At 39.2% G+C, this 12,712-nt stretch overlaps 1 protein-coding gene across 10 annotated transcripts in view; it reads left to right on the top strand.

Annotated features, from left to right (window-relative positions):
- The window catches only part of DYM (dymeclin), a 218,151-nt gene that overhangs the window by 119,299 nt on the left and 86,140 nt on the right, over positions 1-12,712 (top strand). Inside the window, exon 14 of one of the 10 annotated variants that reach the window (XM_075739722.1) lies at positions 8,344-8,508. The exons of 8 other annotated variants lie outside the window; for them this stretch is intronic. In XM_075739722.1, the coding sequence (XP_075595837.1) occupies positions 8,344-8,508 (165 nt within the window). Of the gene's footprint in view, positions 1-8,343; positions 8,600-12,712 lie in introns of those variants that run through there. One more of the 10 variants, XM_075739720.1, reaches the window with a different exon arrangement.

Raw genomic sequence — 12,712 nt, 5'->3', positions numbered from 1 at the left:
TCCCACTGTATTATTTGGGACACGGGTGTCTAATGTACAGTACACTGAAGATGTGAATCTTAGAGGTTTTGTGTTTTAAAAAGTCTGATTTATAGCAATAATTTGTCCTGCATAAGATTTTCTGATATTAAAAAAAAACAATAAACCAAAACCCAAGGGAATTATAATAGTCTTTTAGAAACCATTATGTACTATTCTAGCAGAATTCTAGAAACTGCAGTCTTGTCTTCTCAGATGGAATGTATTTATAGGACAGTATTCCTTAACAGAAATAGAGGTGACTCAAGATAATGACTTGCTTGAACCTGTCTTTTATCTTCAGTTGCAGGGTATTTGGCTCATTAATCACTTCATTCAGATACAACATGTACTCTTTCCTTTTTAGAAATACTCTGTTTGGAAAAAAACTGTGGACTATGTTCTAAAGAAGTGAATGAGTAATGAACTTAAAAGGTTTTTTCTGACAGACTAAAATTCTATTATGACTGAGTAAGCATTAGTATGAAACAAAAATACAGCATTGATTATAAATCTTTTTTTTTCTTGTCAGGGTGCTGCTTATTTCACATTTTAACTGATGTCATTATATACGTCTAATGTTTTTCCAGCTTTGCAGTTCAGGGAACCAGTTTCTCTCTCCCAGTGTGCAAAGCCAGGATAGGTATGAGTGGCTGCAAGGAGGGAAGGAGAGCAGTTACTGATAACACCCAACTGAACTGTGGCGGTGCCCTCCAAATTACTCCTGAAAACCTTCCTTTCCACCACACATGGAAATTTTGAGTTTGTTCAGACCCTACTTTAAGTGAAGATTTTCAAACAAGCTTTCTAACTGATTTTAGTAATATGAGATAACAATTTATGAAATTACTGAGTTTCTTAAGTACTCAAGCCAAGGTATTTCCCATTGCTGTTTACTTTCACCATAGTTTGCATGGCTCGCAAAAAGAGTATTGCACTTTAAAACATCTGACAGTTGTAAATGGAGAGTGAAAGTGTAGGTACAGAAGAAAGAATCAGGATTTAACAACTAATGAGCATCAGGTCTTTATAACTGTTGAATGACTCAACCTTTTTAATGGTAATGGCCTTCAGCAAGTTTAGGAAAGAACAGGCTTTTAGGTAAAGTAAATACACTTAGTTCTGCAATGAAGAAATAAATTTGCTGTGAAGTTGTGTAGAGACATGTTTCTCTCACTAATTTTGCTCCTGCGTCCGCGAGTAAGTCTTTCTCCAAATACCACAACTTACATGGGCTCAGGTGGGATGAATCCCGCTGGAAAGGGGCTGAGGGCTCAGACGAGCGCTGCTGACTCCTCACGGTGCTCTAGCCGTTGTCTCCCGATGGAGGGTTGTCAGGTTCATGCAGACAGAGACGCAAACATCCGCGTTAATGCAGGTGTCGTAGGCATCTCTGTTAATCCCGTGCAGAGCCTGTGAATTATCACAAGTGTCTAGCCAAAGGATAAAAGTGCAGGAGGTTTCGAAAGCAACATTCCCATAGTAGCATCTCTTAAGCTGGCAGGGATATGTGCCTTTTGAGTAACCAGTGTATCTGCATGATGAAAGCCTTCACTTTTTGTCTGAAACATCAGTACTGAATAGATGCTTCCTCCTGGCTCTCTCATATCTTTTTTTTTTTTTTTTTTTTTTTTAATTCTTATGGTCATCAGCTCCTTGTGTCTGCTTCTAACATACAAATCCTTTTGTTCTTTTGGATAGAACTTCATCTGTACAGAGGTAATTTGGCCTTTCTGTAGAAGAATCTCATATATTTAACATTTGATTTTCAATCTATCAAACATCCCCAGAACTCATTTGGTTTTCATTTCCTTGCCCTCCTTCACTATAAATACTTCCATGCGTAAAGATAATATTCCTCTCGTAAGCCTGTCATGTACATTTGGGCAGTACTGTGACAGCGTGCTGCTTCGGGGCATGGGAACTTACGTCTGTGACACATCATCACAAATAATAACTTCTTAAGTATTTAAATAATTTTCATGCTTCTCTGTTCTGTGTTGTTATGGCACCTTTAACCCTGTAATGACTCCTTGCCCCCAAACTGCTGTTTGGCAATAATGTAATTTAAAATCCTGTCATCACTCTGTGCTATAAGATGTAAATTTAGTGATACTTGTATCTGAAAAGTAGGCCTTCAAGAAGGAAGTATTTTTAGAAAGCTAAGAGAAGTCACTCTATTACTTTGATTAGGAAGTTAGGTGAGGATCGAGGAGGAAGGAAAGTACTAGTGCTGAAAAAGGATCAAGTCAGGGATTTCTTGAGAACTGAGACATACGTGTCCATGGGACCTGGTGAAACGCATCTGAGCGCGCTGTGAGAGTTGACTCATGCCATTGCAGGACCACTCTTTGTTGGATCACATCTGGAGATCTGCATCCAGGGTTTGGGCCCCTGGATATAGGGATGCTGTTGCTAAACTGGAGCAAGTTCAATGGATGGCTGCCACAATGCTTGGGGGCTGGAGGACTTGGTGGAGGAAGATGGGGTGAGGGAACTGGGCTTGTTTAGCCTGGAGAAGAGAAGACTTCAGGGCAAGGACCTTCAGAGAAAGGGTTAGCAGCATTCCCACACATAGGAGGAGGTTACTGAGAAGATGGAGCCAGGCTCTTTATAGGAGTGTGTGACAGGAAGATGAGAGGGAATGGTCATGAACTGAAGTCAGGAGGTTCCAGCCTGATGGAAGACAATTTTTCATGGTCATGGAAGCATTGGCACAGAGAAGTTGTACAGAGTCTCTGTCCCTGGAGTCTTTCAAGACCCAACTGGGCAAAACCTTGATCTGGATTCAGCGTTAACCTTGCATTGAGTAGGAGGTTGGGCTGGAGACCTCGTGAGGTCCCTTTCAACCTTAATTATGACTCTTAGATAAGAATAATAAAAAAATAATACTGACACTGGCTGAAAAAGGAGGAACTGTTTTAAGTGTTCTAGTATGGTAAAGGCCAACACGATGTCCGGCATCCCCAGTACCTGAATTTTATTGTACCTTAAGCAGCTTAACTGTGCTAACACCACAGTGGCAGAAACCCACCCCAAAGAACCCAAACCACCTTTCTGGGGACATATGCGTGTCAATCTCATAGTAGCATTGGTACTAAAAACCAAATACGTGGTATTCTTTCTAGTGCGGTTCATCACTACCACAGTTCATGTCATCAATGGCAGAGTGCTAAACAGAAATAAAAACTTTTGCCTTAAATTCTAATTTTGGATGATGTGTATGATGTATTTTACTGTTGGCAAGAAGGCAGATAGGCTTTTGATGGTTTGCCTTTCTGCTGTTTATGAAATAACATTAATAGGTGGTATTTTACGTAGAGAATAGAGTAACCATTCTCATGGAGTGGATGATCTAGTAAAGTGCTGTCATCGATGTATTTGAGTGTAGAATGTATTTTGGTTGGGTTTGCCTTTGGGAACATAAGAGTAATGTCTTACAGGACTTCATAGAACATAAGTTATCTGACATGAAGAGTAGTAAAGTCTTCATAGTGTGTCACGACGTTCTCCCCCCATGTATACAGATAGTTTGGAGTTCTGACTAATATGTGCTAGTTTAATTAGCTTATACTTTCATTTGTGGGGTTTTTTGTGTTTTGCTGTTTTTTTTTAAAAAGGCTTTTGTATTAGCTATCCCATAGAGTCATGTTGTAGCATAACTCCCTTTTGAAAGTATAGAGTTTAAGTCTTCATACTCAGCAAAAGATGTTATTTGCAGTGCATTTTTCAAATTCTGCCGCAGAAACCATATGACCTAAATATTTAATCAGGCTTAGCAGAATTGGCTTTTTTTTATTGCTGCATATTACTCTAGTTTCTCTGAGTTAATACATGTGGCATGTATGTCTTCAAGACTTTACTTTTTCTCAATAAGGTTAAAGATTTATAGCCTTCATAAAATCTGGCATGCACCAAGAGGAATATTACGAATTACAATTACTTAAACATCAGCACTGGGAATTTTTCTTTTGAATCCTGTATAAGCTTTTTCAGACTAGGTTGTATTTACAGAGAGATTGGTGAATACTGGTTTTATACTGCTTTTCTATACCCTGCCCAATTTGCTTCATTTCTGTGTTGTTAAAAAGATGTTGGCCTGGTGCTGTTTATGTTTTTGTCTTTGACATATTGACTTTAAAAATGCAATGGACTTCAGTAGAGAAAATATCAGCTTTCTGGTTTAAATAAATAAGGCGGTAAGTGGCTTTGCATGTTTTGCACAGTGCTGTTGTCTTGTTCAAGTCTGTCTTTAAAATTTTGGATGAAAAAATTAATGCGAGCATATAATGAATTTCAGCACTTCTTATTTTTTAACTCTTATTTTTTCTAAGTGTTTACTCTGTGGCTGTAGTCTTGTGTGCACTTCTTGAATTATGTGGCATTCGAGTGATGTGATCACCTAAACCAAAACAATGGCAGTGACTGTTTAAGACATTGAATTTTTTTCAGACAAACATGATAAACAGCAGATTTGGAAGAATCTTTAGCACAGTCTCATTTGTTCGTTGGTTTTGATTATCTTTTGATTATCTCAAAGGGCTTCCAGATGATGAGGGAGATTCAGTAAAGCTGCAGGAAGCCACAGCATCCATTCGCGTGGGATGCGGCTCTGCCGTCACGCAAGCAGGAGTTTGGCTCAGAGCTAACCTCCACCTCCCCAGTGGCTGTAGACATCAAACTCCCATTGATTTTTAAAGTGTTTCTTTGATGTTTAACTGCTGTCATCAAAGTACCTTTACTGATTCGGACTGTCCAGGCTCTATGGAAAGGAAACTTTGCTTTGCTTTCATTAGAACTGCACTAAATTACACATAAATATAGATATATTGGGTTATTTTTGATACATATATAAAAATTATTTTTCTCCTACGTGTGCCTGGGTACCAGCCAGTGAAGATTGTGTACAGAAAGGGTCTCTGCCCTCTCTGAGGTCAGAGGGATGATGAAAGTGTTCATTTTAACTACTACATTTAACAGACAAATCTAAAAAGCTCTCAGGAAGAGAGGACCAGAGCACCAGGATTACAGGAGATTGATATAAGCAGGTGAGAGTATCCTCACAGCAGTCAAGTGTAGGCATTAACTTCTGAAGATTTATGAGAACAGGCTGTCCTTGCACGGTGGCAGAAGGAAGGACAACTCCAGAAGTTGGGGAGAGCTACAAGGAAGACCAGTTTCCCCCTTGAACAAATTCACTTTTTTTTTTTCTTCTTCTAAAAGGGTTTGTTATTGGGTTGGTTTGTTGTTGGTTGTTTTTTTTCTTTTCCTTTTTTTGTCTCATTTGCCCAGCCAATACCAAAGGTTCCTTCCTGCCTTCTCATTTTATATCAGCTGCTGGGCAAGATCAGACAGTGCCAGGATCAGGGAAGAAAACATATTCATGGATGCCAGAAACATGAGCAGTAAAAATTCTCAAGTAGCAAGTAGTTTATGGGCCTCCTTACAGATGTCAAGTTCTCTATGCCGTCTTTTATGGTATCAAATTTTTTTAGGTAAATTTTTATTCAAAAATTTATGGTTGGCAAATGACCCTTTTCTGTCTTGGCTTTGGAGTTTTGTTCAATTTTGGTCTGTTTCAATTCCCCACCCACTATGTGTAGTAGAGAAAATGAAAAACAAAGAAGAAACCCACAAAAAACACCAATGGGAGTAAACCCTTGGAGACTTCTAAATGCCACTTTCTGACTTCAAAAGGATTGAATTTGGTGTTTTGGCTTGATGCCTGTCAGTTTTGAGCATCTTCACTTATGTAAGTTTACTCTTACATTAGAATATATGTATTTTTTTAGTTGGGATAACTCAAGTCCACCCTGATTTCCCAGACTTAGGTAACTTAATAATGGAGGTCCTTAGTCTTTGATATGATGCAAGCTACACTGGTCATAGTAGCTGTAATGTAAGTTAGAAAACACAGGTTTATGGGATTGCATTGCTCTTGGTATCGGTTTAAAATCATGCCTTTCAGTAAACCAGTTCTGCTTTAAAAATAGGAATGGCCTTGCTCTTATTACCTGAAATGGTGGATTACAGAATTGCACTGGCTGTACTGTATAAACACCCAAGAGAACTGGTGACACTTGAAGGTTGTTTGTCCAAAGTGTGACACTTGAGGATGTGGTACCTTCCACCAGCGGCTCCACCGGCACCCGGAGCTGGCTCTGGAGTCTCTCTGCCCGGAGAACTGGTTCCTCTGTGCTTGGTCCCATCCGTGCCATGGCAGGAGGAGGTGATGGCACCAAGGCTGGCGGTGGTGGGAGGACAGGCTGCTGGCACTGTCTCGGTGTCTGTCTCAACAGGGCATGAAACCTCTGGGTGAAGTTTTTGGGAAACTTCTCCTCCTCCCATCGCATGCTGTGTTCTCATCCAGTTTTGTCAGTTAAGCCTAAATGTGGTCATAATGCTTTGGGAATCAAGTCTTGTTCATCCTGTCTGTGGAGAGCATTGACAGGGGTCAAAGATAAGTGATAATAGAAGGCCCTCTCAGTTTCTTGACAAAAGTCAAACAAGATCAAATGGCTGGACCTATACAGACTTGAAATAAGATATCATTTTCTAGTCGCCAGGCTGGTTCAATATACTAAATGAGAGTAGTGGACTCATGACCATTTAAATCATTCTAAAAGATGCTCTTTAATCTGGTTTTGGAAAACATTCTGTGGCCTCTGTGGGTAGCTGGAAAGGCAGCCTCATATGTTGAGGGCTCTCCTCAGTACGGAATCCTGTAAATACCATTCTTTGTCTTCTGCATCCCTGGCCTGTGGAGTGAAGAGAATAGTCTGTGTTGCTCAAAATATGCTGTGGTCAAAAAAAAAAAAAAAAAAGGCATGATGGCTTAAGAAATTGCCTCCTTGCAGCTGCCTCCTCTCCTGAAAACTAGTATATCTGCAAATGAAGTGCCAAAAGGCATTGTGTGTTCCTTAACTTCCAGAGCAAAGGTAGGTGACTGAACCCCGTAGTGAACGCTATTTAAACTAAAGCAGTTGGAGACATTGGTTTAGATCAAGTCTTGGGCTTGAAGCCCCACTGATTGCACCCAAGGATCAGCATTCTTTTCTGTCTTGTTTGTTGCCCGAGGTACATGAATGATTTGGTCTCCTGACAGAGTGTGTTAGCCACACATGAGTACGTCCAATAGAGGGATTACAGAGAGATACTAGCCTGTGAAATGCAGACAGTTGGGTAGATAACCCATTGGCTAAGTTTCAACCTATGAAGCTATGAAACGATGTGGTTTTTGATTTGGTAAGGAGGTTGCAGCCTAGAATTCAGGTGTTTGTTGCTTTAGGCTGCAGTAGGAAACAGCAAACTGTCTGGTAGAAGCATCTTGATGCTTATGAAGAGTTTTCATCTTTACCTCACAGTGTGTTAGGCTGCTGAAGGTACTTTCTGGAAGACTTGCCACACTCTATACCCTGGGCAGAGTTCTCTGAGCTGGGCATCACACACTATGCAGGGAAGTATTTTGTATGCAAAACCTCTAATAACAGATGTTTGAGGTTATATGATGTATGTGCTTCACCATTTACCAAGGATGCAGTTTGTTGCAGGTGAACTATAGTTTATTCTCCTTTCCATTAGGAGTGGGAGGTTATCCTGTGAATAGGCCTAGGCAATGTCTCTTACTCAAGAGCATTCAGAGTTGGTTACTATGAATACTAAATATTTTAGTGATTGCTGTATAGTTATTTTGTGGAAGTGATTGTAGATTTTTCATGAAAAAGCTGACTGGGTCTTAAGTGTGTAGCTCAGTTATGATAAAGCCCCATGTTTGAAGAACTAGAATTAACTGCAGGAATACACTACTGGATTCCCAGGTTGTGAGAGCAGTTCACACTGATCAGTAACTGCATGTGAATTTTTTCCCTTAAAGCAAGATGTCAGTTTTCCATGAAAATGTTAAATTTTGTGAATACACTCAGGGGGGCGTTTTATGGCGGACCTTGTGAACCAGGTTCAGACACATGCATTTATATTTTCAGGGCAAATGGAGGGAGGCAAAAAACTTTCCTTAATGGATTATCACACTCCACCCACCCCACCCCCAAAAAAAAGAAGCTGGGGGAAAGCCTAATTTCTTGCATCTCTAACATGTGAGACTTGGTGAGTTCCCTTGCAGTAGTGACAGAACCATCGTATGGGCACAGGCTAACAGATCCGTCTGTCTTGAAACTGTTGTTGTATGTCAAACTACTCCATTGTGTACTTGGCATCTTCCATTGACTCTTGGCATAAAAACCAAGGACGTTGAACCATGAACTAGCTTTCTTAAAGGAAAATACCTCTTTTTTCTGTTTTTTCTCCCTTTTTACCCTTGTCTTTCAGTTATACCTGCCGCCACTTGCGGAGATATGTATATGTCTTGGACAAACTGTATTTCCCCCACTCTCACTGCTCTACGCTGCAGCATTGCTTCTCGACCCTCAGTGACAATGGAGAGGAACTCTTGTCTTTAACTTGTTCTCACATTCTCAGATCCTATGCTTCCAGGTTATTAACCTCTGCTCTCCATTTACTGCATGCTGCATGCTCTGTGACTGCTCTGTGCATGTTTTCAGTAAAGTGATGAATAACATTTAATGGCTGTGGGGATGGTTTGTGTCTTTATGGCATCCTTGCTGTGTGTGTCCTAAAAAGTGTGGAGACGGGAGTCTAATAATGGTTTGGGGTTTTTAACTGTTGTTGGGGTTTTGTTTTTTGTTTTTTTGTATTTTTTTTTTAATTTAGAATATAACTTCTGGAATTAATGTGTGGCCTTTGGAAGTTTAAAATGCTTTTTACATTAAAGTATTTTAATCCTTATCCAAAGCTATGACATAAGAACATAAGCTGTGATTCACAAAGCTTCCGTACAGTTATGTAGTTTGTTTGGAATTAGTGCAGCGATACAAGTTGTCTTACATGTAAGTGTCTAATACTTCCCTGACGCCCATTAGTTCAGTAACATTGTCTATATAAATTGCTTTTCAAGAATGGGAATGATGGTACTTTTCCCTTGAGTTCAGTAAATTGCCATGGTACTTAATCAATTAAGAAAGAGCTGCCTTTTTTGATATGCCTGATCAGTTTTGATTATACAGAATAAGAATGGTGAGAATCCATCAGCCCAAAATGACAACATAAAATCCTTCTTCATGATCCAGAATTATAGATGCTCTACAGAATCTGTAAAATAGCGGGGAATTTAAAAATAAATTGTACTTGTGACACCCAAATGTTTTCTCTAAGATGTTTACTTCAAGTAAAAATTAAGATTTACTGTTTCACTGTTGACGCTGTGGATAATTAAATATATTAACCGAGATGCTAGAAGTTTTAGGAAAGTAAGGAAAAAATGGCATGACAAAATTGATCAGAACATGGAAAGCATCCAGGGTGGAAATGTAGCTTCCCAGCTAAGCCACCACACAATAGCAATAGACCACACAGTAAACATAAGTAAAACCAGCTTGATTGTCAAGGGAAGAAAATATGGCATGCGAGCTGAAATAGGTTTTTTTTTTTGTACAAAAGATATTTTATAGTAGTGCATAATAGAGAGTCACACTGAAGGGTCTCAACAGGAGATGAAAATCTAGCTGTCCGAAGGGCATTCTCCAGATTAATTTGGAACAGGGGTATGGTATTAAAGTAGGTAAACCCCTAATATTTCAAAGGCATTATTTTAAAAATAATAATAATGAGGGCAGTCCACACCAAAATCTTGTTTTAAGATGGAATGTGGGAGTGATATGCTGAAAACATAAAAGAAATTACTCCTTTCAAGGAAATTTTGGTAATTCTGTACAATGGCAATAATTTCAACATTAAGTTGGCAAAAATCATCCTTGTAAGACAAAGTACTACTCCATGGATATTGCATCTTTCAGGTGGCTTTACAGATGAAAATAAGGACTGATAATACTATACACCTTTCCATGCAACAAGCCAGTGAAGTTTTTAGAGCAAAAAGTTCATGTAGTTGGTCCCCATACTGAAACTGATGGAGAAATAATTTACTGGCATGTAAGTTCCGAAATGGGAGTTACGCATCAGTTGAGATATATTAGAATATATCAGCCTGGGAGACTGTAAAATCTCAGGTTTCCATCACAGGCTCTCCTTTTATGAGATAGGAGGAGGACAGAGTATTTGAAATAGAAATTGCTGCTTGAAAAATACATAGGTAGCAGTTTTTAGCGGCTAATTCCCTGTTGTTGTTCTGGTAATATGTGATTAGAAAAGTGTGTGGTCAGGATTATTGCGTGCATAAATCTGTAAATAGTATCAAATACAGTGGCATAAATGGAGGTGTCAAAAAAGTGAGTTTTCTGTGAATATGTGCCTCTCTCCTGAATTAAATACTGCAGTATTTTATCCTGTGAACAGCGTGCTTGGAGAAGAGATGGAATGCATAAATTGCTAAAGGCAGAGGATAATTAATTACCGCGATTTATAAATCACGACCCTGCCATCCAGGCCTCTTTGCAGGACTCCTGGTAAAGAATATAAGACTTAGCCCTGAGTAATGGCTGGTCTCTAACGTTGTCCTGATATCCCCAGATGATATCACCTCTCTTCAGATGTGCCATAGAATTAAAGTTTTTGTTACTATTTTGGTACATTGTGTGTGCAAACATGAATATGGGATGTGAACAGTTGTACCGTTAATTTGGAGGTGGGGAGAGGAAATTAGTAAAACAAAGGAGAAAAGATGAAGGCAGCTTTGGAATGTTGCCATTGACTAAGTAGTAGTAGTTAATAATGACTGTTTTCCATTAAAGCACGTATAAAAGTGCGTGGATGTTGGTGGCTGATCAATGTTGTTCATGTTTTCAAGCTACTGTGGATTTGTGTGAGATAGTGGTGGTGACCTGTAAAACCTATCGTCCCAGCGCATCCCAGGCTTACTGAGCAGCTAACGCCGGTTGTGGTGCGGGAGAGGGGAAGGCAAAGGGTGGATATTCCCTGTCCCGCAGCACCAGGTCTCCAGGCACCTTTAGTTGGGGTTTAGTGCCAGTGTTGGCTTTTCTAACTTACAAAACAGAGAAGACACAGTACCTATTCTATGACACAGTGCATTAGCATAGGATAAATATTAAGCCTAGGCTTGTAATCTGTCATTGCTACTGTCTAATAATTCTGTTGTGGCTGTGCTATTTATGGATTATTGCAGTAACCGTGCTTCATGATGTGAAATATGTTCTCCCACTCTTACAGTTATGCTTTCTTTTTGAACTGCATGTTCATCGTGTGATGTTTTAATGCTCGTGTGTGTTCCCTTTTTGTTTCAAAGCTCTTTGGATTGCAGTCAATCTGAGCAAAATTGTGTTTGAAAATGAAACTGGCTTAGCGCATGCACTAGCAAAAGGCAGCTAACAAGCAATGATTTGTTTTGGGATGCTGAACAAATTAAGGACAGTTTTATTTTCATAGCTAGCTTGACATTGTGTGTGTGAAAGCAGGAAATACGATTTTTCTGAGCCTTGTAAATTGAGTAAACATGTTCATGAAGTAGTAGAGCAAAAGGAAAAATTATGTGGATGCATTTGAATTAAGGGGTTTTTTTGCCCAGAGAAAAAAGATAAAGAAATATGGTGTCAAATTCACAGTTTACCCATTTTGCATATCTTTTATTACTTAATGCTAGGTTTGTTTAAAGAACAAAATGTATCTGATAAGATTTTAATGCTCCCTCTCAGGAGTGTTCTGCCACATTGTCTGAAGCCTGTAGAGGATAAGCTTTGCAACCATACTCCTCTCATGCCATCAGGTTGATGGAATTATGCAATTACATTAATTTAAGAATATGCAGTCTTTGTGGGATCAGGGCCTTAGAGGTTAGCTTTGAAAAATACTGCTAATTACCAGAAATGTTTCTGTTGCTGCAACGTGATGGTGAAGTACTGCATAAAGCCAACTTGTATTCATTATCCAGTTGCCAGCTCCTTTTTCCCTTTGAGCGTGAGCTGTGCTGGGGCATCAGGGCTGGATCCCGGGAATGTAGAGATAGCCCTTTGTCATGATACGGATTACTGGCCCATCCTTCAGTAGATACAGGAAAGGTGTCAGAATATCATTCTTGAAAACAGCTAAAACATTTCAGGTCTGACATATTTTCTTTGGGTTTGGACTGTGGGGAGAAACATGGAAGCAGCTATGTTTATTATTAAACTTGAAATGTTTTTTTCTGTGGATTAATGCGATACAGAGAAGTACATCAATTAGTATTCTTTAAAATGGGTTTTGACGGGTGTGAAATTATTTTTCTCTGATTCTGTAGATCATCTTGAGCATTTGTCTTTATTCAGGTTTTAAGCAGTTAATATAGAAGTCTTGCCCTAAGTTAGTGCAAATACAATAGTGTGTCAGCCTTACAGGAGTACAAGCTAGGTAACAGAAGATCTGTTCTCAGTGTTCTCACCAACAGCCCCTTCAGCCTTCTGGAAACTAGTGCTTTTCTATTTTCCTGCTGTTGCCAGTTAAAGCACTCCAAGTTCTTCATGACTTTTGAAATGAATGTATGTAATTCTGATCCTTGCTGTTTGTGATATTTTAAATATGAAGTACGCATTTTGATCCTTACTTCACTGGGAGCTTAACCATGAGACCTGATAGTGAAAGTGTTCCCTGTGTAAAGAGAATCAAAGTGTTATTGAGAAATAATAACAGTTATATTGTAAACATCTAGCAGGTGAGACAAAATAAAAACACA

Source organism: Balearica regulorum, chromosome Z (assembly GCF_011004875.1).
Source record: "Balearica regulorum gibbericeps isolate bBalReg1 chromosome Z, bBalReg1.pri, whole genome shotgun sequence".
Classification (NCBI taxonomy): Eukaryota; Metazoa; Chordata; class Aves; order Gruiformes; family Gruidae; genus Balearica; species Balearica regulorum.
The sequence above is the reverse complement of the archived record's forward strand: the minus strand, read 5'-3'. Positions and strand labels throughout refer to the sequence as shown.